The sequence below is a fragment of the Ranitomeya imitator genome, chromosome 9, assembly GCF_032444005.1.
Source record: "Ranitomeya imitator isolate aRanImi1 chromosome 9, aRanImi1.pri, whole genome shotgun sequence".
Lineage (NCBI taxonomy): Eukaryota > Metazoa > Chordata > Amphibia > Anura > Dendrobatidae > Ranitomeya > Ranitomeya imitator.
The window spans coordinates 49,699,757-49,727,338 of NC_091290.1; the positions used below are offsets into that span (position 1 = coordinate 49,699,757).

Consider the following 27,582-nt stretch of genomic DNA (forward strand, 5'->3'; position numbering starts at 1 on the left):
ATTTGGATGAAATCCTTAACAAATCTGCATGTAACAGATGATGACTTGGATTTTGAAGTTGTAATGGAATTGTGGCAAAATTTTGCCACTTGTGAAAATAGCCCTGATCTTCACAACATTTTTCGAGCATTTCTTTGTCACTAGGTCATAGTATTTATGATCCTAATACAATTATGTTCATTTGTTTTCTAAATGACTACATTGTCAACGGTTTGTAATGCAAGACAGTTTATTTGTTTCCTTTTTTTAGTTAAACTAACTTAATAAATTGATGGGTGAAGTCTATAGTTATTGTATATTTGAAAGAGAAATGCTCAAGCATTGTTGGTTTACTTGTTTTAGCAGGCAACATCATGCTATACCCACATGCTAATTGTTAATATTAATGAAAACCTATCTGGCAATTAATGCTATCCAAACCTCAGCCAATATGAATCAGAATCTGGCTGCACGATTTTAGAAGTTAGTATATACTTTGAAGATCCAGACTGGTCCAGTGCAGCTCCGACAGTATCTCTCTAGCTCCATTGTCACTGATTGACAGGTCTTTAAGTATGTAAACTCAAGGGATAGACCTGTCAATCAACTTTATCAGCCCTTGGAGGAGCAAACTGATAGCGAGCCAGACTGTTCTTGATAATGACATCTGGCTAGATCTTCAAAATTATTATTCAAAACTTTCTTTAAACCACCAGAATATTTAAGAGAATTATATACCTGGCTCTGATTTCTGCTTCCACCAGTTTGAGCAGCTTGAATCACCTGAAAGGTCACCTTTAACAGGTTGACATTGCCTTTTTATGTGTAAATGTCTCAAGAATTTTAACATCTCTGTTTGCTGTGATTCAATAAGAATTTTTATTGCTGGTAGTAGATCAAAATTTATCCTGATCACGTGATTGGCACACATGATCCAAACTAATATAAAAAGTCAGTGTCATTTTAATTGGTATTTCATAAAGCAATAGTACACAGAAAAATTAGCAACTTGTTATATTTTTTATGACAGAAATCTGTTTCTCCCTCTGCCAGGACTGATCATTCATTCTCTAAATTTTTTAATTCTCAGGTAAAATCTGCGTTCAATGAACAATATTTAGAATTGGGAGTCCTCAGTGGTTGATACCTTTTTAATGGCTAACTGAAAAGATGATAACAAATTGCAAGCTTTCGAGACTACTCAGGTCCCTTCATCAGGACCTGTGTAGTCTCGAAAGCTTGGAATTTGTTACCAACTCTTCTGTTAGCCACTAAAAGGTATCAACCACTGAGGACTCTCAATTCTTAATATTTTTCTATCGCCTGGCTAACACGGTACCAAGATATATATCTTTCCCACTCAATGAACATTAATTTTTACATTGTTGAGCTAGGAGATGACAGTTACAACTTATGAAACTCCATGTAGATGGCGGGAATTGAAGGGTGGAGCTAAATGCAGAGCCCCTCCTGCCTCTTCTCCCCCTCCAGTCTTCATGAGATATCATCAGGCATAACTGTCATCTCGATTTCAGTACTGGGAAAATCTATCTTCACAAAATACAGATTTTCCCTATGAATAGAGAATTTTGAGACTGAAAGATCAGTCTAGGAGGATAAAGAAGCAGATTGTTCTGATACGATATATTAAAAAGTTGCTTATTTTCATGTGTTCTATTGATTTACAAGATAAAAATTATAACAACAGTTACTCTTTACGTTACAGTATGGACTTGTGAGATGTGGTTTTTAATTAGATGAACACTTATGTGTCAATAAAATATCAGAAATATTTATATCTGTTAAAAAAGTACCTATTAAATAAAAACAAGGAGTTCATACCATATGATAAAGACAATTTGTCATGTAGACACAAAATGTCATGCCAAATTAGTCAGAAAAAAGTAAATATAATAGTGAGCTTGGTCATTGTAAGGAGAATCTTAATAATGTCTAAAAATTGTGTCTTATATACATATTTTACATACATATAGATGTTATTATATCCATATACTAATATATTTGATAGATATGACAAGAGTCCTAAACTCTTACACTTGTATCTTACATCCATATGTCTGTATTAATCCAAAAAAGGACACATGAAACATAACAAAAGCAGACACATTAGATCTAATGGTAAAGGTAACATGACCAATCGTTCAAGAAGCCAAAGACTCATTACACCCGAAGGCCGTTTCGCTGTGGAAACCTTCGTCCAAGTGATACCTTGACTTTATTATATGGTATGAACTCTTATATATCTCCTAATACCTAACAGAGGATTATGAGACATAGTAGTGAACTGCCCAAGATTTTACCCAGTTATACCCACCATTTTCCCCATATTTGTTTCGCCGCCCATTTATATATACATATGATTTTGTATTCTAATTTTTAATGTATTGTAAGAAGGATGTTTTTAGCCATCCAATATAAAGCTCATCTTTTTTCCCATATTTGTATCGCCATTTATATATACATATCATTTTGTATTCTATTTTTTAATGTATTGTAAAAAGGAAGGTTTTAGCCTTCCAAAAAAAGCTCATCTCTGTAAGTGTTAGTATATAGATAAATAATAATAAAAAATATTAAAATCAACCAATTAATAATGTTGATATTGTTCTTACAAATATTACACCACACTTTCAGTTACAGTTAAATAATTTAGTTTTCTCTTCATAATGTTCACATTTTTTTAAATAGTTTTGAAAATGCCTCACAGCTCTGTCTAATGGATCACCCTCTTATGTTAAAGCAGCTAACTCAAGTTCATGTACTAATTCCCACCTATGATTATCTCACACATGCACAACAGGAGAAGATATACAATGTGAAAAAGACAAATTTAAAGATAATGTTTATCCAGAGTAAATCAACAGAATTAACTGACACAGGAAATCCTAATTATGCAAATATTAAAAGCAATCTTACCTTTAGTACTAGTTCTTATGGTGGTAGGGGTGGTAGTTGTAAAAGTTATTGGTGTTTTTGTTGTTGGTGTTCCTGTCGTCGTTGTTGTTGACTTTGTTGATGTTGATGTTTCTGGTGTTGTTGATTGTGTTGTTGATGACATTATAGATGTTCCTTTGGTGGATGATGGAGGTGATGGACTTGATGTTGATATTACAATATGAGATGTTGTTGAGACAGAGCTTGTAGATGTTTTGATTGAAGATGATGTGAGTGGTGTTGATGAATACGACTGAGTTATTGGTGTTGTTGAAACTGTAGTTTTACTAGTACTTGTGGTTGTAGAAACAGGAGTAGTTGTCTTTGTTGATGTAGATGAAGGTGAAGTGGTTGTTATACTTGGTGTTGTGGAGCTTGAATATATTGTCAGAGGTGTTGTAGTTGAAATAGAGCTGGATGATGTTTTAGTTGATGTTGTGGTAGGTGGAGTGGTTGTAGTTGTAATGCTCATTGTGGAACTTGAGTGCACAATAGGAGGCGTTGTTGCTGAGACAGAGGGTGTAGATGTTTTGCTTGAAGATGATGTGAGTGGTGTTGTTTCACCACAGATTTTAGAGCAGCACTGCACCCTTATTCTATATTTGTCACATACTGGTGCATCAATTCCTCCCTGTTTGGCCAGAAGACAAGCAATGCTTGTGTCCCTGGTACACGGTGATAGTACATCATTTACTATGTTTTTCAACTCTGGTCTTACTTCACACTCAATATTACTGGCCATTTCTTGCGTTGAACATATTTCATAAGTAGCAAAGTTTAACAGTTCTGAGCTATCAAGATCATCACCAAAGAAGACATCTGAAGGTATATCTTCCTTACTTGAAAAATCTTTGAACACTTTGTTGACTATTTCATTTAAAAATACTTTATCTGTTTCGCTGACTTTTTCTTTAGAATCTTGTCTTCCAAAGTCATGGCTTGGCTTTTCTTCACTTGATGAAGCTTTAAAGAATTTTTTGAATAAATCTTTAAAATATCCTTTACTGGGCTTGCTGTCTTGCTGTTTAGAATCTTTCCTACCAGTGTTTTGGCCAAAATCTTCTTTATTTGAGAAACCTTTGAAAATCTTTTTGAATAGTTTATTGAAATATCCTTTCTGAGGTTTTCTAACTTTTTCATTTGAACTTTTTTGTGCAGAGTGACCATCTTTTTCTTTAGAGAAGCCTTTTGAGAATATGCCATTTTCTTCACTGGAATGATCTCTTGATGGATATGTTTCTCCATCTTTACCTGTGCTTGTTGGTGTATCATTATCTACCATCCACGACGACCAATAGCATTTCATGGAATATGCATATGGACAAGTTGTAGAAGAAGTAGTGGAAAAACTAGTGGATGACTGAGTGATTGGTGTTGTTAAAACTGTAGATTTACTAGTACTTGTAGTTGTAGGAACAGGAGTAGTTGTCTTTGTTAATGTTGTTGATGAAGCGGAAGTGGTGGTTATACTTGGTGTTGTGGAGATTGAAGATACTGTGTGAGGTGTTGTAGTTGAGAGAGAGCTGGTTGTTATTTTAGTTGATGTTGGGGTAGAAGAAGTAGTGGAAACACTAGTGGAGGACTGAGTGATTGGTGTTGTTGAAACTGTAGTTTTACTAGTACTTGTAGAAACAGGAGTAGGTGTCAGAGTTGTCTCTGTTGATGTTGTTGAAGTGGATATGGTTGTTGTTCCAGATGTAGATGTTGTTGAAGGTGGAACACTGTGTGTTGTTTTCGTTACAGTAGTACTTGGTGTGCTTGAAGTTGTCTGGGATGAAGTAGAGGTAGGTGTAGATGTTTCAATCGTAGTTGATGGTGTTGGTACTGTTTCACAATCAGGTATTGAAGATGTAGAGCAACATTGTATTCTGATTTGATAATTGTAACATAATCCTGGAAATTGTTGTTCACTGTTACGACAAATAAGACCCACAGATTTGCTGCATGTGACCTGCTGACCAAGGTCTGCTAGAGAATTATCAGGAAAAGCTTTTGCTCTGCACTCGACATTTTGTGGTGCATCACAAATGTTAAATCCTTTTTTTCTTATGTTGTCGAAGGTTTCAAAATCTCCATTTTGACTGCCATAAGCAGGATAATATACATCATACCAGTCTGACCACGTGCATCCTCCAGTATCTGTGCATACTGCAATGAAAAGATTAATAAAAAAAACATATATCTTAGTGGCTAATTCTGTATTTTTCAGCCGTTTTCAGATTTAACATTAAGGAATTGCTGTACATTAATATTTCTGAGTTTAAACGAATAAAAGGGAAAGATTCCGGCACAACCATCCAGGGATAAAATGGATTCTTTATTCAAACGTAGTTAAAACATTAAAAGGCGAGGTATGAGACCTTTCCTTTTAATGTTTTAACTACGCTTGAATAAAGAATCCATTTATCCCTGAATGGTTGTGTTGGAATCTTTCCCCATTTTTTCATCTACGTTCCAATGATCACCAGTGGAAACGGCACCCTCACGAGGAACACTGGTTCAAATTTCAAACTACATACTGTCAGCGTGGTAAGCTCCTTCGTCCCGCTCCCCTCCTTGCATCTCACCATTTCTGAATTTAGTTCCTAAAATATGCAGCAACTCACAGTATAATGCAAATAAATTGGAGTTTCAAATTTTATTTACAATTAGAAAATGAAATCTACTCAAAATTCAGCTTGCTAAGTATTTTGAAATTGTACCTTGATTATTATTGTGTATAATTTTAGTGAGGATTTCACTCTTTACATTGTTTTGAAATACATTTGGATGAAATCCTTAACAGAACTGCATGTAACAGATGATGACTTGGATTTCTAACTTGTAATGGAATTGTGGCCAAATTTTGCCACTTGTGAAAATAGCCCCGATCTTCACAACATTTTTAGAGCATTTCTTTGTCACCAAGCCATTGGATTTACGACCTAATTCTATTATATTCCTTTCTAAATGACTACGTTGTCAACTACAGGCCGCTAAATGTAACTTACTCCTTGATAGTAAATAGTTGGAAGATATTTGAATATTTAGTTTCCCAATATATTTTAGATTATTGCTCCTTTGACCCCAAATCATGTGCTCTGTGTATATTTCAGTTAATTTCTCTAATACTTGTGAAACATGATGTGATATCATGCCATTAATTCAGAATTGTTTCAATTTTGTGCTGTGTAATTATATAATGTTTGTAATGTAAGACAGTTTATTTCCGTCATTTTTATATTTTAGTTAAACTAACTTAATAAATTGATGGGTAAAGTCTATAATTATTGTATATTTGAAAGAAAAAGGTTAATTTTTTTTATTTACTTATTTTAGCAGGCACAATGATGCTATACCCACATGCTAATTGTTATTATTAAAGAAAACTTACCAGGCAATTAATGCTACCCAAACCTCAGGCAACATGAATCAGAATCTGGCTGCATGATTTTAGGAGTTAGTATATACTTTGAAGATCCACATTGGTCCAGTGCAGCCCGGACAGTTTCTCTCTATAGCTCCTTTGTTGCTGATTGACAGGTCTTTAACTATGTAGACTCAAGCGATAGACCTGTCAATCAACTTTAGCCTCACTGGGAGGAGCCAACTGATAGCGAGCCAGACTGTTCTTGGCTATGGTATCCAGCTGGATCTTCCAAATTATTATTCAAATTTATCTTTGAACCATGAGAGTATTTCAGAAAATTATATACCAGGCTGTGATTTCTGCTTCCCGCGGTTTCAGCAGCATGCATTGCCTGACAAGTCGCGTTTAACAGTTTGTCATTGTATTTTTACGTGTAAATTTCTCAAGGATTTTAAGATGCCTGATTGCTGTGATTCAATAGAAATTTTTATTGCTGGCAGTAGATAAAAATTCATCCTGATCACGTGATGGACACAAATGACCAAAACTGATATAAAAAGTAAATGTAATTTTTATTGGTATTTCAGAAAGCAATAGGACACAACAAAATTAACAACTTTGTTATATATTTTACAACCAAAATCAGTTTTTTTCTCCTCCATGACTGATTATTCATTCTTAAAATGTTTAATGCTCAGGTAAATTCTGCATTCAATGAACATTAATTTTTACATTGCTGAGCTAGGAGAAGACAGTTACAACTTATGAAACTCCATGTAGATGGCGGGAATTGAAGGATGGAGCTAAATGCAGAGCCCCTCCTGCCTCTTCTCCCCCTCCAGTCTTCATGAAATTTCATCAGGCATACCTGTCATCTCCATTTCAGTACTGGGAAAATCTATCTTCACAAAATTCAGATTTCCCCTATGAAATGAGAATTTGGAGACTGAAAGATCAGTCTAGGAGGATAAAGAATCAGATTTTTCTGATATGATATACTAAAAAGTTGCTCATTTTCATGTGTTCTATTGATTTACAAGATAAAAATTATAACAACAGTTACTTTTACGTTACAGTATGGACTTGTGAGATGTGGTTTTAAATTAAATGAACACTCGTGTGTTAATAAAATATCAGAAATATTTATATCTGTAAAAAAAAGTACCTATCGAATAAAAACAAGGAGTTCTTACCAAATAATAAAGGCAACGTGTCATGTAGATAGAAAATGAGATGCCAAATTAGTCATAAAAAGCCCATATAATAGTAAGCTTGGTCATTGCAAGGAGAATCCTAATAATGTCTAAAAATTGTGTCTTGTATACATATCTTACATACATATAGATGGTATTATATCCGCATACTAATATATTTGATCGATATGACAAAAGAGTCCTAAACTCTTACAATTGTATCTTACATCCATATGGGGGTATTGAACCAAAAAAAGGACACATGAAACATTATAATAAAAGCAGATACATTAGATTTAAGGTAACATGACCAATCATTCAAGAAGCCAAAGACTCATTACACCCGAAGCCCGTTTCATTGTGGAAACCTTTGTCCAAGTGACACTTTGACATCATTATATGGTATGAACTCTTATATATCTCCCAATACCTAACAGAGGATTACTAGCCATAGCAGTGAATTGCACAAGATTTTACCCAGTTATACCCACCCTTTTCCCCATATTTGTTTTGCCCGCCTATTTATATATACATATGATTTTGTATTTTAATTTTTAATGTATTGTAAAAAGGATGTTTTTAGCCATCCAATATAAAGCTCATCTCTGTAAGTGTTAGTATATAGATAAATAATAATAAAGAATATTAAAATCAACCAATTAGTAATGCTGATATTATTCTTCCAAATATTTCACCACACTTTCCTTTACAGTTAAAAAATTTAGTTTTCTCTTCATAATGTTCACTTTTTTTTATTGGTTTTGAAACTTCCTCACGGCTCTGTCTAATGGATCACCCTCTTATGTTAAAGCAGCTAACTCAAGTTCATGTACTAATTCCCACCTATAATTATCTCACACAAGCACAACAGGAGAAGATATGCAATGTAAAAAAAAAACAAATTTAAAAAGAATGTAGATCAAGAGTACATCAACAGAATTTACTGACACAGGAAATCTTAATGATACTAACATTAAAAGCAATCTTACCTTTAGTACTAGTTCTTATGGTGGTAGGGGTGGTAGTTGTAAAAGTTATTGGTGTTCTTGTTGTTGGTGTTCCTGTCGTCGTTGTTGACTTCGTTGATGTTTCTGGTGTTGTTGATTGTGTTGTTGATGATACTATAGATGTTCCTATTGTGGATGATGGAGGTGATGGACTTGATGTTGATGTTACAATATGTGACGATGTTGAGACAGAGCTTGTAGATATTTTGCTTGAAGATGATGCGGGTGTTGATGTTGTTTCCCCACAGATTTTAGAGCAGCACTGCACCCTTATTATATATTTGTCACATAGTGGTGCATCAATTCCTCCCTGTTTGGCCAGAAGACAAGCAATGCTTGTGCCTCTGGTACACTGTGATAGTACATCGCTTGCAATGTTTTTCAATTCTGGTCTTACTTCACACTTAACATCACTGGCCATTTCTTGCGTTGAACATATTTCATAAGTAGCAAACTTTAACAATTCTGAGCTATCAAGATCATCAGCAGAGAAAACGTCTGAAGGTATATCTTCGTTACTCGAATAATCTTTGAACACTTTGTTGACTATTTCATTTAAAAATACTTTATCTGTTTCGCTGACTTTTTCTTTAGAATCTTGTCTTCCAAAATCATGGCTTTGCTCTTCTTCACTGGAAGAAGCTTTAAAGAATTTTTTGAACAAATCATTGAAATATCCTTTACTGGGCTTGCTGTCTTGTTGTTTAGAATCTTTCCCACCAATGTTATGGCTGACATCTTCTTCACTTGAGAAACCTTTGAAAATCTTTTTGAATAGTTCATTGAAATATCCTTTCTGAGGCTTTCTAACTTTTTCATTAGAACCTTTTTGTGCAGATTGACCATCTTTTTCTTTAGAGAAGCCTTTTGAAAATATACCATTTTCTTCGCTGGAATCATCTGTTGATGGATATATTTCTCCTTCATTACCTGGGTTTGTTGGTGTATCATCATCTATCATCAACGATGACCAATAGCATTTCATGGAATATGCATAAGGACAAGTAGTAGAAGAAGTAGTGGAAACACTAGTGGATGACTGAGTGATTGGTGTTGTTGAAACTGTAGTTTTACTAGTACTTGTAGTTGTAGAAACAGGAGTAGTTGTCTCTGTTAATGTTGTTGATGAAATGGAAGTGGTTGTTATACTTGGTGTTGTGGATATTGAAGATACTGTGTGAGGTGTTGTAGTTGAGAGAGAGCCGGTTGTTGTTTCAGTTGATGTTGCGGTAGGTGGTGTCGTTGTAGGTGTAATGTTCGTTGTGGAACTTGAATGTACAATACTTGTTGTTGAGACAAAACTTGTAGATATTTTGCTTGAAGATGATGTGGGTGTTGATGTTGTTTCACCACAGATTTTAGAGCAGCACTGCACCCTTATTATATATTTGTCACATACTGGTGCATCAATTCCTCCCTGTTTGGCCAGAAGACAAGCAATGCTTGTGTCCCTGGTACATGGTGATAGTACATCACTTACTATGTTTTTCAATTCGGGTCTTACTTCACACTTAACATCACTGGCCATTTCTTGCGTTGAACATATTTCATAAGTAGCAAACTTTAACAATTCTGAGCTATCAAGATCATCAGCAGAGAAAATGTCTGAAGGTATATCTTCCTTACTCGAAAAATCTTTGAACACTTTGTTGACTATTTCATTTAAAAATATTTTATCTGTTTCGCTGACTTTTTCTTTAGAATCTTGTCTTCCAAAATCATGGCTTTGCTCTTCTGCACTGGAAGAAGCTTTAAAGAATTTTTTGAACAAATCATTGAAATATTCTTTACTGGGCTTGCTGTCTTGTTGTTTAGAATCTTTCCCACCAATGTTATGGCCGACATCTTCTTCACTTGAGAAAGCTTTAAAAATCTTTTTGAATAGTTCATTGAAATATCCTTTCTGAGGCTTTCTAACTTTTTCACTAGAACCTTTTTGTGCAGATTGACCATCTTTTTCTTTAGAGAGGCCTTTTGAAAATATGCCATTTTCTTCACTGGAAAGATCTCCTGATGGATATATTTCTCCTTCTTTACCTGGGTTTGTTGGTGTATCATCATCTATCATCAACGATGACCAATAGCATTTCATGGAATATGCATAAGGACAAGTAGTAGAAGAAGTAGTGGAAACACTAGTGGATGACTGAGTGATTGGTGTTGTTGAAACTGTAGTTTTACTAGTACTTGTCGTTGTAGAAACAGGAGTAGTTGTCTCTGTTAATGTTGTTGATGAAATGGAAGTGGTTGTTATACTTGGTGTTGTGGATATTGAAGATACTGTGTGAGGTGTTGTAGTTGAGAGAGAGCCGGTTGTTGTTTCAGTTGATGTTGCGGTAGGTGGTGTCGTTGTAGGTGTAATGTTCGTTGTGGAACTTGAATGTACAATACTTGTTGTTGAGACAAAACTTGTAGATATTTTGCTTGAAGATGATGCGGGTGTTGATGTTGTTTCACCACAGATTTTAGAGCAGCACTGCACCCTTATTCTATATTTGTCACATACTGGTGCATCAATTCCTCCCTGTTTGGCCAGAAGACAAGCAATGCTTGTGTCCCTGGTACATGGTGATAGTACATCACTTACTATGTTTTTCAATTCGGGTCTTACTTCACACTTAACATCACTGGCCATTTCTTGCGTTGAACATATTTCATAAGTAGCAAACTTTAACAATTCTGAGCTATCAAGATCATCAGCAGAGAAAACGTCTGAAGGTATATCTTCCTTACTCGAAAAATCTTTGAACACTTTGTTGACTATTTCATTTAAAAATACTTTATCTGTTTCACTGACTTTTTCTTTAGAATCTTGTCTTCCAAAATCATGGCTTTGCTCTTCTTCACTGGAAGAAGCTTTAAAGAATTTTTTGAACAAATCATTGAAATATCCTTTACTGGGCTTGCTGTCTTGTTGTTTAGAATCTTTCCCACCAGTGTTATGGCTGACATCTTCTTCACTTGAGAAACCTTTGAAAATCTTTTTGAATAGTTCATTGAAATATCCTTTCTGAGGCTTTCTAACTTTTTCACTAGAACCTTTTTGTGCAGATTGACCATCTTTTTCTTTAGAGAGGCCTTTTGAAAATATGCCATTTTCTTCACTGGAATGATCTCCTGATGAATATATTTCTCCTTCTTTACCTGGGTTTGTTGGTGTATCATCATCTATCATCAACGATGACCAATAGCATTTCATGGAATATGCATAAGGACAAGTAGTAGAAGAAGTAGTGGAAACACTAGTGGATGACTGAGTGATTGGTGTTGTTGAAACTGTAGATTTACTAGTACTTGTCGTTGTAGAAACAGGAGTAGTTGTCTCTGTTAATGTTGTTGATGAAATGGAAGTGGTTGTTATACTTGGTGTTGTGGATATTGAAGATACTGTGTGAGGTGTTGTAGTTGAGAGAGAGCCGGTTGTTGTTTCAGTTGATGTTGCGGTAGGTGGTGTCGTTGTAGGTGTAATGTTCGTTGTGGAACTTGAATGTACAATACTTGTTGTTGAGACAAAACTTGTAGATATTTTGCTTGAAGATGATGCGGGTGTTGATGTTGTTTCACCACAGATTTTAGAGCAGCACTGCACCCTTATTATATATTTGTCACATACTGGTGCATCAATTCCTCCCTGTTTGGCCAGAAGACAAGCAATGCTTGTGTCCCTGGTACACGGTGATAGTACATCACTTACTATGTTTTTCAATTCGGGTCTTACTTCACACTTAACATCACTGGCCATTTCTTGCGTTGAACATATTTCATAAGTAGCAAACTTTAACAATTCTGAGCTATCAAGATCATCAGCAGAGAAACCGTCTGAAGGTATATCTTCCTTACTCGAAAAATCTTTGAACACTTTGTTGACTATTTCATTTAAAAATACTTTATCTGTTTCGCTGACTTTTTCTTTAGAATCTTGTCTTCCAAAATCAAGGCTTTGCTCTTCTTCACTGGAAGAAGCTTTAAAGAATTTTTTGAACAAATCATTGAAATATCCTTTACTGGGCTTGTTGTCTTGTTGTTTAGAATCTTCCCCACCAATATTATGGCCGACATCTTCTTCACTTGAGAAACCTTTGAAAATCTTTTTGAATAGTTCATTGAAATATCCTTTCTGAGGCTTTCTAACTTTTTCACTAGAACCTTTTTGTGCAGATTGACCATCTTTTTCTTTAGAGAGGCCTTTTGAAAATATGCCATTTTCTTCACTGGAATGATCTCTTGATGGATATATTTCTCCTTCATTACCTGGGTTTGTTGGTGTATCATTATCTATCATCAACGATGACCAATAGCATTTCATGGAATATGCATAAGGACAAGTAGTAGAAGAAGTAGTGGAAACACTAGTGGAGGACTGAGTGATTGGTGTTGTTGATGAAATGGAAGTGGTTGTTAAACTTGGTGTTGTGGAGATTGAAGATACTGTGTGAGGTGTGGAAACACTAGTGGATGATAGAGTGATTGGTGTTGTTGAAGCTGTAGTTTTACTAGTACTTGTAGAAACAGGAGTAGTTGTCAGAGTTGTCTCTGTTGATGTTGTTGAAGTGGATATGGTTGTTGTTCCAGTTGTAGATGTTGTTGAATGTGGAACACTGCGTGTTGTCTCCGTTACAGTAGTACTTGGTGTGCTTGAAGTTGTCTGGGATGAGGTTGTCGATGGAGTTGGAGTAATTGTTTCTGTACTTGTTTTTGTTGATGTTGCAGTAGTAGAGGTAGGTGTAGATGTTTCAATCGTAGTTGATGGTGTTGGTACTGTTTCACAATTAGGTATTGAAGATGTAGAGCAACATTGTATTCTGATTTGATAATTGTAGCATAATCCTGGAAATTGTTGTTGACTGTTACGACAAATGAGACCCACAGATTTGCTGCATGTGACCTGTTGACCAAGGTCTGCTAGGGAATTATCTGGAAAAGCTTTTGCTCTGCACTCAACATTTTGTGGTGTATCACAAATGTTAAATCCTTTTTTTCTTATGTTGTCGAAGGTTTCAAAATCTCCGTTTTCACTGCCATAAGCAGGATAATATACATCATACCAGTCTGACCACGTGCATCCTCCAGTGTCTGTGCATACTGCAATGACAAGATTAATAAAAAACATATCTTAGTGACTAATTCTTTATTTTTTCAGCCATTTTTAGAGTTAACATTTAGGAATTGCTGTACATTAATATTTCTGAATTTAGATTAAAAAATGGGGAAAAATTCTGGCACAACCATCCAGGGATAAAATGGATTCTTTATTCAAACGTAGTTAAAACATTAAAAGGCGAGGTCCAAGGCATTTCCTTTTAATGTTTTAACTACGCTTGAATAAAGGATTTTTTTTATCCCTGGATGGTTGTGTCGGAATCTTTCCCCATTTTTTCGTCTACCTTCCTATGATCACCAGTGGAAACGGCACCCTCACGAGGAACTGTGGTCCAAATTTAAAGCTACACTTTGTCAGCATGTTAAGCGCCTTCATCCCTCTCCCCTCCTTGCATCTCACCATTTCTGAATTTAGTTCCTCAAATATGTAGCAATTTACAGTATAATGCAAATAAATTGGAGTTTCAAATTTTTTTTACAATTAGAAAATGAAATCTACTCAAAATTCAGCTTGCTAAGTATTTTGAAATTGTAGCTTGTTTATTATGGTGTATAATGTTAGTGAGGATTTCACTCTTTACGTTGATTTGAAATGCATGTGGATGAAATCCTTAAGAAATCTGCATGTAACAGATGATGACTTGGATTTCTAACTTGTAATGGAATTGTGGCCAAATTTTGCCACTTGTGAAAATAGCCCCGATCTTCACAACATTTTTAGAGCTTTTCTTTGTCACCAAGCCATAGGATTTACGATCCTAATTCTATTATATTCCTTTCTAAATGACTACGTTGTCAACTACAGGCCGCTAAATGTAACATAATCCTTGATAATAAATAGTTGGAAGATATTTGAATATTTAGTTTCCCAATATATTTTAGATTATTGCTCCTTTGACCCCAAATCATGTGCTCTGTGTATATTTCATTTAACTTCTCTGACACTTGTGAAACATGATGTGATATCATGCCATTAATTCAGAATTGTTTTAATTTTGTGCTGTGCAATTATATAATGTTTGTAATGTAAGACAGTTAATTTCTGTTATTTTTTATTTTTATATTTTAGTCAAACTAATTTAATAAATTGATGGGTGAAGTCTATAATTATTGTATATTTGAAAGAGAAATGTTAATTTTTTTATTTACTTATTTTAGCAGGCACAATGATGCTATACCCACATGCTAATTGTTATTATTAAAGAAAACTTACCAGGCAATTCATGCTACCCAAACCTCAGGCAACATGAATCAGAATCTGGCTGCATGATTTTAGGAGTTTAGTATATATTTTAAAGATCCACATTGGTCCAGTATAGCCCCCGACAGTCTCTCTATAGCTCCTTTGTTGCTGATTGACAGGTCTTTAACTATGTAGACTCAAGCGAGAGACCTGTCAATCAACTTTAGCCTCACTGGGAGGAGCCAACTGATAGCGAGCCAGACTGTTCTTGGCTATGGTATCCAGCTGGATCTTCCAAATTATTATTCAAATTTATCTTTGAACCATGAGAGTATTTCAGAAAATTATATACCAGGCTGTGATTTCTGCTTCCCATGGTTTGAGCAGTATGCATTGCCTGACATGTCACCTTTAACAGTTTGTCATTGTATTTTTATGTGTAAATTTCTCAAGGATTTTTAGATCCCTAATTGCTGTGATTCAATAGGAATTTTTATTGCTGGTAGTAGATAAAAATTCATCCTGATCAAGGACACACATGACCCACACTGATATAAAAAGTAAATGTAATTTTAATTGGTATTTCATAAAGCAATAGTACACAACAAAATTAACAACTTTGTTATATATTTTACAGCAAAAATCTGTTTCTTTCTCCTCCAGGACTGATTACTCATTCTTAGAATGTTTAATTCTCAGGTAAATTCTGCATTCAATGAACATTCATTATTACATTGTTGAGCTAGGAGAAGACAGTTACAACTTATGAAACTCCATGTAGATGGGTGGGAATTGAAGGATGGAGCTAAATGCAGAGCCCCTCCTGCCTCTTCTCCCCCTCCAGTCTTCATGAAATTTCATCAGGCATACCTGTCATCTCCATTTCAGTACTGGGAAAATCTATCTTCACAAAATTCAGATTTCCCCTATGAGATGAGAATTTTGAGACTGAAAGATCAGTCTAGGAGGATAAAGAAGCAGATTTTTCTGATACAATATATTAAAAAGTTGCTTATTTTCATGTGTTCTTTTGATTTACAAGATAAAAATTATAACAACAGTTACTCTTTACGTTACAATATGGACTTGTGAGATGTGGTTTTAAATGAAATGAACACTCGTGTGTCAATAAAATATCAGAAATATTTATATCTGTAAAAAAAAGTACCTATCGAATATAAACAAGGAGTTCTTACCAAATAATAAAGGCAAAGTGTCATGTAGATACAATATGAGATGCCAAATTAGTCATAAAAAGCCCATATAATAGTAAGCTTGGTCATTGTAAGGAGAATACTAATAATGTCTAAAAATCGTGTCTTATATACATATCTTACATACATATAGATGGTATTATATCCATCAACTAATATATTTGATCGATATGACAAAAGAGTCCTAAACTCTTACCATTGTATCTTACATCCATAAGTGTTAGGGGTCGAGTTCCTGTCTCTGGACAGGGGGAATCTCGGGCCATCTCCACTGCGGTCTCCCATTCTTCTCCTGCTGCAGTGAAGCCTGCTCAGTGGAGACATTGATCCCAGCGTCTTGCTCAGTCTGACTCTGTGCTAAGAGTTACTGCTGCATTTCCTGTTTCTGCCATTGAAGTCAGTGCTGGGCAGTGGCGAGCGGACGCTTCTGGGGCTAAGTCCTGCTTTTCACATTCTGAGCATGCCAGAGTAAGATCTCTCAGTGGAGATCGAGGGTCACATGATCAGATACTGCAGCTAAGGTCCTTGTAGGTGCTAGGACTAAATCCTGCTTTGCACTCTGAGCATGCCTAGGGCAAGATCTCTCAGTGGAGGTCTGGGGTCACATGCTCAGGTACTGCAGCTCTCCATTGGTCCTTCTTTCAAAGGTCCTAAACGTGCTGCATCTATTTAAGGCTCACATGGCCGCACGGCCATGCGCTAGTGTCAATTCATATATGTGCTTTGCGCCAGTGTGGTTATGTATCAGTGTGTTCAGGGACCCGGCTGAAATAAGCCCCTAGAATACCGGCACCTCCGGTGAGGAGATTGTATGTGTGTATTCAGGGACCCGGCTGAAATAAGCCCCTAGAATACCGGCTTCTCCAGTGAGGAGATTGCATGTTGCATAACCACTGACTGCTATCAGCTTGGCAGTAAGCTTGTGCTCCTGGCTAGTATATGGCGGACGATCAGCGTTTACAGTGGTACGTCCAGCAGCTGGAGGGTAGGTTGGCGGCTCTCGAGCGCACAACCTCAGCTGTGGATGTTACCGCAGTCGCTGTTCAGGCTGCAAGTGTAGCTGCAGCCGGTTTGTCCTCTGCCACCCCTGCTCTGACTTTATCCCGTCTCCCGCTTCCAGACAAGTTTGCTAGTGACAGTAAGCACTGCCGGGGATTCGTGAGTCAGTGCTCCATACATCTTGAGCTTCTGCCTGCACGTTTTCCTACGGAACGGGTGAAAGTGGGATTTATTTTATCCCTATTGTCGGGCAGGGCGTTGGAGTGGGCAACGCCGCTATGGGAGCGCAATGATCGTGTGGTGCAGAGTGCTCCTCTCTTCCTGGATGCTCTGAAACAGGTCTTTTTGGGACCTCGTGTCACCCACGATACCGCGCTCCAATTGTTGGCAACAACCCAGGGTTCGTCCATGGTCAGCCAGTTCGCCGTCAAATTCCGGACTCTGGTCTCGGAGCTGGAGTGGCCGGATAAAGTCCTTATTCTGGTGTTCTGGAGAGGACTGGCAGACCATGTGAAGGACGCCTTGGCCACCAGGGAGATTGCCGCCACACTGGAGGAGCTTATATTTATATCTACCCGCATCGACCTCCATTTTAATGAGCAGAGGTTGGAGCGGGCCCAGTGTAGGCAGAGGTTTCCGACTCCCATGAGGCCATGGAGGTTTCTCGAGCGGGACCTAAGTCTCGGACCACTCGAGTACCCGTGGTTTGCAGAAATTGCCAGCAAGAGGGACATTATGCCAATAAATATCCACGGCAGTTGGGTAAACGATCGTGTCTAGTAACCGTTGGAAGAGGTTCTCTAGACACAGCGGCATTTTCCTCCAAGCTGTCCTTCAAGGGGACAATCATATTAGGCTCTTACTTTCTAACAGTCAAGCTTTGTGTGGACTCCGGAGCAGAGGGGAATTTCATGTCCTCGGCTTTTGCTCTGCGCCATGCAATACCTCTGGTGATGCTCACCAAACCGGTGACTGTTAGAGTAGTGAATGGGTCAACACTTCCATCTCAGATCACACACCAGACTGTCCCTTTCACGTTAGCTATGTCCCCATCCCACCAGGAGATAATTTCCCTTCTTGTCCTTCCCGAGGGAATGGATGAGATTCTGCTGGGAATACCCTGGCTCCATTTCCACTCCCCACATATTGAGTGGTCCTCTGGGAGGATATTGGGTTGGTGTGAATCCTGTAAGGGCAGATGTGTGAAAGAGTGCATTCAGGTTTCCACCACTGAGATACCCGCAGATCTCTCTTCTCTTCCCAAATACTATTGGTCCTATGCAGACGTCTTCTCCAAAAAGGCTGCGGAGACCCTTCCGCCTCACCGCCCCTATGACTGTCCTATAGATCTCTTGCCTGGAGCAGAACCTCCTCGGGGATGTGTCTATCCCCTCTCTCTTCCGGAAACGGAGGCAATGTCCCAATACAGCCAGGAGAATTTGGCAAGAGGGTTCATTAGGAAGTCAGTGTCACCAGCAGGGGCAGGGTTCTTCTTTGTGCAGAAGAAGAATGGAAAATTACGTCCTTGCATAGATTACAGGGGTCTTAACGCCATCAACGTTAAGAATAAGTACCCGCTGCCCCTGATTTCTGAGCTTTTTGATAGGCTAAGGGGAGCTAAGGTATTTACCAAATTAGATCTGCGGGGTGCTTATAACCTGATTCGCAACCGTGAGGGGGACGAATGGAAGACGGCGTTTAACACCAGAGATGGGCACTATGAGTATCTGGTGATGCCCTTCGGGCTCTGTAATGCCACAGCCGTTTTACAAGACTTTGTCAACGACATCTTCCGGGATATGCTTTCCACCTTGGTTGTAGTCTATCTGGATGATATTCTCATCTTTTCTCCAGATATTGACTCCCACCGGAGAGATGTTGGCAGTCTTCGACCTCTTACGGGTAAATTCTCTCTATGCAAAGTTGGAGAAGTGTATGTTTGAGCAGGAGTCTTTACCTTTCCTGGGCTATATCATCTCCGCCCAGGGATTGGCTATGGATCCTGCCAAACTACAGGCTGTGATGGACTGGCAAGAACCCCATTCTCTTAAAGCGGTGCAGCGCTTTATGGGGTACATTAATTATTACCGCCAGTTCATTCCTCACTTCTCAACTTTGGTAGCTCCCTTGGTAGCCCTCACCAAGAAGGGAGCAAATCCCAAATTGTGGTCTGAAGAGGTCTCCAGGGCCTTTTCTTCTATTAAGTCCCGTTTTGCTAGCGCTCCCATCCTACATTGTCCCGATTTAGATAAGCCGTTCATAATGGAGGTGGATGCCTCTTCCGTTGGTGCAGGAGCAGTCCTCTTCCAAAAGGATGCTCAAGGTTGGAAGCATCCGTGCTTCTTCTTCTCCAAGACCTTCACACCTGCGGAGAGGAATTATTCCATTGGGGACAGGGAGTTGCTAGCAATGAAGCTGGCTTTCTCGGAATGGAGACATCTCTTGGAGGGGACTCGTTTTCTCTTTCAAGTCTTCACGGACCACAAAAATTTGTTATATCTGCAAACAGCCCAGCGGCTAAATTCTAGCCAGGTCAGATGGTCCTTGTTCTTCTCCCAGTTCCACTTCACCCTTCATTATCTCGCTGGGGAGAAGAACATTTGTGCTGACGCTCTCTCTCGCTCTGTTGTGTCATCTGAGGAGGAGGAGGGGGAGCCTTGGCTTATTGTCCCTTCAGAGAGCCTGAGAACCGTAGCGCCGGTTTTGTTAGAGTCTGTGCCTCTGGGCAAGAATTTTGTGCTCATTAATTTGCGACCGGAGGTTCTCTCTTGGGCTCATTCGTCCAGGGTGGGTGGACACTTTGGGACAAAGAGGACATCTGAGCTGCTGGCGAGGACGTACTGGTGGCCACATATGGTCTGGGATGTCAGAGATTATATTCAGGCATGTGTCTCCTGCGCCAAAAATAAATCTCCTCATCAAAGGCCAGCTGGGTTACTCTATCCCTTGCCGGTGGCAGATAGGCCCTGGGAGATGGTCGGGATGGACTTTGTTGTGGGTTTACCCAAGTCTCGCGGCTGTACCATCATTTGGGTCATCACCGATCATTTCTCAAAAATGGTGCATTTGGTGCCGCTACCACGGTTACCTTCTGCACGGGCCTTGGCAGCGTTGTTCATAAAACACATCTTCCGCCTACATGGTATGCCAGACAAAATTGTCAGTGACTGGGGTCCCCAGTTTGTGTCTCGGTTCTGGAGAGAGCTTTGTCGTCTTCTCAGCATTGAGTTAAATCTCTCTTCCGCATATCATCCCGAGACGAATGGGTTGGTAGAGAGGGCCAACCAGACCTTGGTCACATACCTGCGACATTTTGTTTCAGCCAGGCAGGATGACTGGGCATCCTTGCTATCGTGGGCAGAGATTGCACTGAACAACGCCGTAGCTGACTCCACTGGACAAACCCCATTCCTCCTCAACAATGGTCAGCATCCGCGGGTACCTGTGCCTATGCCCGTGTCTTCCACCGACTTCAGGGTGGCAGACTGGGCTGTGGAGGCACGGGATATTTGGGACCGCACTCAGAATGCCATTCGGGCCTCCAAGGACATAATGAGGTCCTCCGCCGATGCACATCGGCGCCCCACTCCGACCTTTGCTCCTGGCGACTTATTGTGGCTCTCCACCCGTAACATCAGGCTGCGAGTTGAGTCCACTAAGTTTGCTCCTCGCTACTTGGGCCCCTTTAAGGTCCTCGAACAGGTTAATCCTGTGGTCTATCGCTTGGCCCTTCCGCCACGCCTGGGTATCACCAACACCTATCATGTGTCCCTCTTGAAACCCGTATATATGTCCCGGTTTTCCAAGTCATCTGCTGGGACATCGGGTTTGTCTGCGGACGATTTCGAGGTAAACGCTATTTTGGGGTGCAAGGTGGTACGTGGCAAAAAATGTTATTTGGTGGACTAAAAGGGTTATGGTCCTGATGACAGGTCCTGGGAGCCTGCTGAGCAAATTTGGGCTCCGCAGCTCATTGCTGCCTTCGAACGTAGCGAGGCCCAAGGAGGGGGGCCCTAGGGGGGGGGTAATGTTAGGGGTCAAGTTCCTGCCTCTGCACAGGGGGAATCTCGGGCCATCTCCGCTGCAGTCTCCCATTCTTCTCCTGCCACAGCAGAGCCTGCTCAGTGGAGATGTCAATCCCAGCGTCTCGCTCAGTCTGACTCTGTGCTAAGAGTTACTGCAGCATTTCCTGCTTCTGCCATTGAAGTCAGTGCTGGGCAGCGGCGAGCGGACGCTTCTGGGGCTAAGTCCTGCTTTTCACATTCTGAGCATGCCCAGAGTAAGATCTCTCAGTGGAGATCGAGGGTCACATGATCAGATACTGCAGCTTTGGTCCTTGTAGGTGCTAGGACTAAATCCTGCTTTGCACTCTGAGCATGCCCAGGACAAGATCTCTCAGTGGAGGTCTGGGGTCACATGCTCAGGCACTGCAGCTCTTCATTGGTCCTTCTTTCAAAGGTCCTAAACGTGCTGCAGCTATTTAAGGCTCGCATGGCCGCATGGCCATGCGCTAGTGTCAATTCATATATATGCTTTGCGCCAGTGTGGTTATGTATGAGTGTGTTCAGGGACCCAGCTGAAACAAGTCCCTAGAATACCGGCACCTCCGGTGAGGAGATTGCATGTTGCATAACCACTGACTGCTATCAGCTTGGCAGTAAGCTTGTGCTCCTGTGAGGCTAACAGGGCGCAGTGCTTCCCTTTTACGGCAGCTCTGTGGAGTAACAGAGCTAGCCTATACCGCCTAACAGTGCCGCCATTCGCTAGCAGCAGGTTCCTCCTGCACGGTGGACCCCGGGCTGCGAACTCACCTTTCATAATAAACATTTCTATTTTCTCTGTGCGTTCCGCTAGCCCTAACAATATGGGGGTATTGAACCAAAAAAAGGACACATGAAACATTATAATAAAAGCAGACACATTAGATCTAATGGTAAAGGTAACATGACCAATCGTTCAAGAAGCCAAAGACTCATTACACCCGAAGCCCGTTTCTCTGTGGAAACCTTTGTCCAAGTGACACTTTGACTTCATTATATGATATGAACTCTTATATATCTCCCAATACCTAACAGAGGATTACTAGCCATAGCAGTGAATTGCACAAGATTTTACCCAGTTATACCCACCATTTTCCCCATATTTGTTTCGCCCGCCCATTTATATATACATATGATTTTGTATTCTAATTTTTAATGTATTGTAAAAAGGATGTTTTTAGCCATTCAATATAAAGCTCATCTATGTAAGTGTTAGTATATAGATAAATAATAATAAAGAATATTAAAATCAACCAATTAGTAATGTTGATATTATTCTTCCAAATATTTCACCACACTTTCCTTTACAGTTAAATAATTTAGTTTTCTCTTCATAATGTTCACTTTTTTTTACTGGTTTTGAAACTGCCTCACGGATCTGTCTAATGGATCACCCTCTTATGTTAAAGCAGCTAACTCAAGTTCATGTACTAATTCCCACCTATAATTATCTCACACAAGCACAACAGGAGAAGATATGCAATGTAAAAAAAGACAAATTTAAAAAGAATGTAGATCAAGAGTAAATCAACAGAATTTACTGACACAGGAAATCTTAATGATACTAATATTAAAAGCAATCTTACCTTTAGTACTAGTTCTTATGGTGGTAGGGGTGGTAGTTGTAAAAGTTATTGGTGTTCTTGTTGTTGGTGTTCCTGTCGTCGTTCTTGTTGACTTTGTTGATGTTGATGTTTCTGGTGTTGTTGATTGTGTTGTTGATGATACTATAGATGTTCCTATTGTGGATGATGGAGGTGATGGACTTGATGTTGATGTTACAAAATGTGACGTTGTTGAGACAGAGCTTGTAGATATTTTGCTTGAAGATGATGCGGGTATTGATGTTGTTTCACCACAGATTTTAGAGCAGCACTGCACCCTTATTATATATTTGTCACATACTGGTGCATCAATTCCTCCCTGTTTGGCCAGAAGACAAGCAATGCTTGTGCCTCTGGTACACGGTGATAGTACATCGCTTGCAATGTTTTTCAATTCGGGTCTTACTTCACAGTTAACATCACTGGCCATTTCTTGCGTTGAACATATTTCATAAGTAGCAAACTTTAACAATTCTGAACTATCAAAATCATCAGCAGAGAAAACGTCTGAAGGTATATCTTCATTACTCGAATAATCTTTGAACACTTTGTTGACTATTTCATTTAAAAATACTTTATCTGTTTCGCTGACTTTTTCTTTAGAATCTTGTCTTCCAAAATCATGACTTTGCTCTTCTTCACTGGAAGAAGCTTTAAAGAATTTTTTGAACAAATCATTGAAATATCCTTTACTGGGCTTGCTGTCTTGTTGTTTAGAATCTTTCCTACCACTGTTATGGCCGACATCTTCTTCACTTGAGAAACCTTTGAAAATCTTTTTGAATAGTTCATTGAAATATCCTTTCTGAGGCTTTCTAACTTTTTCATTAGAACCTTTTTGTGCAGATTGACCATCTTTTTCTTTAGAGAGGCCTTTTGAAAATATGCCATTTTCTTCACTGGAATGATCTCCTGATGGATATATTTCTCCTTCATTACCTGGGTTTGTTGGTGTATCTTCATCTATCATCAACGATGACCAATAACATTTCATGGAATATGCATAAGGACAAGTAGTAGAAGAAGTAGTGGAAACACTAGTGGATGACCGAGTGATTGGTGTTGTTGATGAAATGGAAGTGGTTGTTATACTTGGTGTTGTGGAGATTGAAGATACTGTGTGAGGTGTTGTAGTTGAGAGAGAGCCGGTTGTTGTTTCAGTTGATGTTGCGGTAGGTGGTGTTGTTGTAGGTGTAATGTTTGTTGTGGAACTTGAATGTACAATAGTTGTTGTTGAGATAGAGCTTGTAGATATTTTGCTTGAAGATGATGCGGGCGTTGATGTTGTTTCACCACAGATTTTAGAGCAGCACTGCACCCTTATTATATATTTGTCACATACTGGTGCATCAATTCCTCCCTGTTTGGCCAGAAGACAAGCAATGCTTGTGCCTCTGGTACACGGTGATAGTACATCGCTTGCAATGTTTTTCAATTCTGGTCTTACTTCACACTTAACATCACTGGCCATTTCTTGCGTTGAACATATTTCATAGGTAGCAAACTTTAACAATTCTGAACTATCAAGATCATCAGCAGAGAAAACGTCTGAAGGTATATCTTCGTTACTCGAATAATCTTTGAACACTTTGTTGACTATTTCATTTAAAAATACTTTATCTGTTTCGCTGACTTTTTCTTTAGAATCTTGTCTTCCAAAATCATGACTTTGCTCTTCTTCACTGGAAGAAGCTTTAAAGAATTTTTTGAACAAATCATTGAAATATCCTTTACTGGGCTTGCTGTCTTGTTGTTTAGAATCTTTCCTACCAGTGTTATGGCCGACATCTTCTTCACTTGAGAAACCTTTGAAAATCTTTTTGAATAGTTCATTGAAATATCCTTTCTGAGGCTTTCTAACTTTTTCATTAGAACCTTTTTGTGCAGATTGACCATCTTTTTCTTTAGAGAGGCCTTTTAAAAATATGCCATTTTCTTCACTGGAATGATCTCCTGATGGATATATTTCTCCTTCATTACCTGGGTTTGTTGGTGTATCTTCATCTATCATCAACGATGACCAATAACATTTCATGGAATATGCATAAGGACAAGTAGTAGAAGAAGTAGTGGAAACACTAGTGGATGACCGAGTGATTGGTGTTGTTGATGAAATGGAAGTGGTTGTTATACTTGGTGTTGTGGAGATTGAAGATACTGTGTGAGGTGTTGTAGTTGAGAGAGAGCCGGTTGTTGTTTCAGTTGATGTTGCGGTAGGTGGTGTTGTTGTAGGTGTAATGTTTGTTGTGGAACTTGAATGTACAATAGTTGTTGTTGAGATAGAGCTTGTAGATATTTTGCTTGAAGATGATGCGGGCGTTGATGTTGTTTCACCACAGATTTTAGAGCAGCACTGCACCCTTATTATATATTTGTCACATACTGGTGCATCAATTCCTCCCTGTTTGGCCAGAAGACAAGCAATGCTTGTGCCTCTGGTACACGGTGATAGTACATCGCTTGCAATGTTTTTCAATTCTGGTCTCACTTCACAGTTAACATCACTGGCCATTTCTTGCGTTGAACATATTTCATAAGTAGCAAACTTTAACAATTCTGAACTATCAAGATCATCAGCAGAGAAAACGTCTGAAGGTATATCTTCGTTACTCGAATAATCTTTGAACACTTTGTTGACTATTTCATTTAAAAATACTTTATCTGTTTCGCTGACTTTTTCTTTAGAATCTTGTCTTCCAAAATCATGACTTTGCTCTTCTTCACTGGAAGAAGCTTTAAAGAATTTTTTGAACAAATCATTGAAATATCCTTTACTGGGCTTGCTGTCTTGTTGTTTAGAATCTTTCCTACCACTGTTATGGCCGACATCTTCTTCACTTGAGAAACCTTTGAAAATCTTTTTGAATAGTTCATTGAAATATCCTTTCTGAGGCTTTCTAACTTTTTCATTAGAACCTTTTTGTGCAGATTGACCATCTTTTTCTTTAGAGAGGCCTTTTGAAAATATGCCATTTTCTTCACTGGAATGATCTCCTGATGGATATATTTCTCCTTCATTACCTGGGTTTGTTGGTGTATCTTCATCTATCATCAACGATGACCAATAGCATTTCATGGAATATGCATAAGGACAAGTAGTAGAAGAAGTAGTAGTGGAAACACTAGTGGAGGACTGAGTGATTGGTGTTGTTGATGAAATGGAAGTGGTTGTTATACTTGGTGTTGTGGAGATTGAAGATACTGTGTGAGGTTTTGTAGTTGAGAGAGAGCCGGTTGTTGTTTCAGTTGATGTTGCGGTAGGTGGTGTTGTTGTAGGTGTAATGTTTGTTGTGGAACTTGAATGTACAATAGTTGTTGAGATAGAGCTTGTAGATATTTTGCTTGAAGATGATGCGGGTGTTGATGTTGTTTCACCACAGATTTTAGAGCAGCACTGCACCCTTATTATATATTTGTCACATACTGGTGCATCAATTCCTCCCTGTTTGGCCAGAAGACAAGCAATGCTTGTGCCTCTGGTACACGGTGATAGTACATCGCTTGCAATGTTTTTCAATTCTGGTCTTACTTCACACTTAACATCACTGGCCATTTCTTGCATTGAACATATTTCATAAGTAGCAAACTTTAACAATTCTGAACTATCAAGATCATCAGCAGAGAAAACGTCTGAAGGTATATCTTCGTTACTCGAAAAATCTTTGAACACTTTGTTGACTATTTCATTTAAAAATACTTTATCTGTTTCGCTGACTTTTTCTTTAGAATCTTGTCTTCCAAAATCATGACTTTGCTCTTCTTCACTGGAAGAAGCTTTAAAGAATTTTTTGAACAAATCATTGAAATATCCTTTACTGGGCTTGCTGTCTTGTTGTTTAGAATCTTTCCTACCAGTGTTATGGCTGACATCTTCTTCACTTGAGAAACCTTTGAAAATCTTTTTGAATAGTTCATTGAAATATCCTTTCTGAGGCTTTCTAACTTTTTCATTAGAACCTTTTTGTGCAGAGTGACCATCTTTTTCTTTAGAGAAGCCTTTTGAGAATATGCCATTTTCTTCACTGGAATGATCTCCTGATGGATATATTTCTCCTTCATTACCTGGGTTTGTTGGTGTATCATCATCTATCATCAATGATGACCAATAGCATTTCATGGAATATGCATAAGGACAAGTAGTAGAAGAAGTAGTGGAAACACTAGTGGAGGACTGAGTGATTGGTGTTGTTGAAACTGTAGTTTTACTAGTACTTGTAGAAACAGGAGTAGTTGTCAGAGTTGTCTCTGTTGTTGTTTTTGAAGTGGATATGGTTGTTGTTCCAGTTGTAGATGTTGTTGAAGGTGGAACAATATGCGTTGTCTTCGTAACAGTAGTACTTGGTGTGCTTGAAGTTGTTGTCTCAGATGAGGTTGTTGATGGAGTTGAAGTAATTGTTTTTGTTGATGTTGTAGAAGTAGAGGTAGGTGTAGGTGTTTCAATGGTAGATGATGGTATTGATGCTGTTGTGCAATCAGGTATTGAAGAGCTTGAAGAGCAACATTGTATTCTGATTTGATAATTGTAACATATTCTCATTAATTGTTGACTGTTAAGACAAATAAGACCCACATATTTGTTGCATGTGACCTGTTGACCAAGGTCTTCTAGCGAATCATCTGGAAAAGCTTTTGCTCTGCACTCGACATTTTGTGGTGCATCACAAATGTTAAAACCTTTTTTTCTTATGTTGTCGAAGGTTTCAAAATCTCCATTTTCACTGCCATAAGTAGGATAATCCACATCATACCAGACTGACCACCTGCATCCTACAGTCTCTGGAGCTACTGTGCATACTGCAATGAAAAGATTAATAAAAAAAATATGTATCTTAGTGACTCATTCTGTATTTTTCAACCACTTTTACATTTAGAATTTAGGAATTGCTGTACATTAATATTTCTGAATTTAGTTAATCAAATATGCAGCAATCTACAGCATAATACCAATAAATAGGAATT

The 27,582-nt window shown here is 38.5% G+C and overlaps 1 protein-coding gene across 1 annotated transcript in view; it reads right to left on the reverse strand.

The window, feature by feature from the left end:
* The window catches only part of LOC138648609 (mucin-5AC-like), an 80,531-nt gene that overhangs the window by 11,264 nt on the left and 41,685 nt on the right, over positions 1-27,582 (reverse strand). The window contains exons 33-35 of the mRNA XM_069738396.1: positions 22,606-27,417; positions 8,466-13,565; positions 2,917-5,082 (exon numbers count right to left, since the gene is read on the reverse strand). Coding sequence (XP_069594497.1) covers positions 2,917-5,082; positions 8,466-13,565; positions 22,606-27,417 — 12,078 coding nt within the window. The remainder of the gene's footprint in view (positions 1-2,916; positions 5,083-8,465; positions 13,566-22,605; positions 27,418-27,582) is intronic.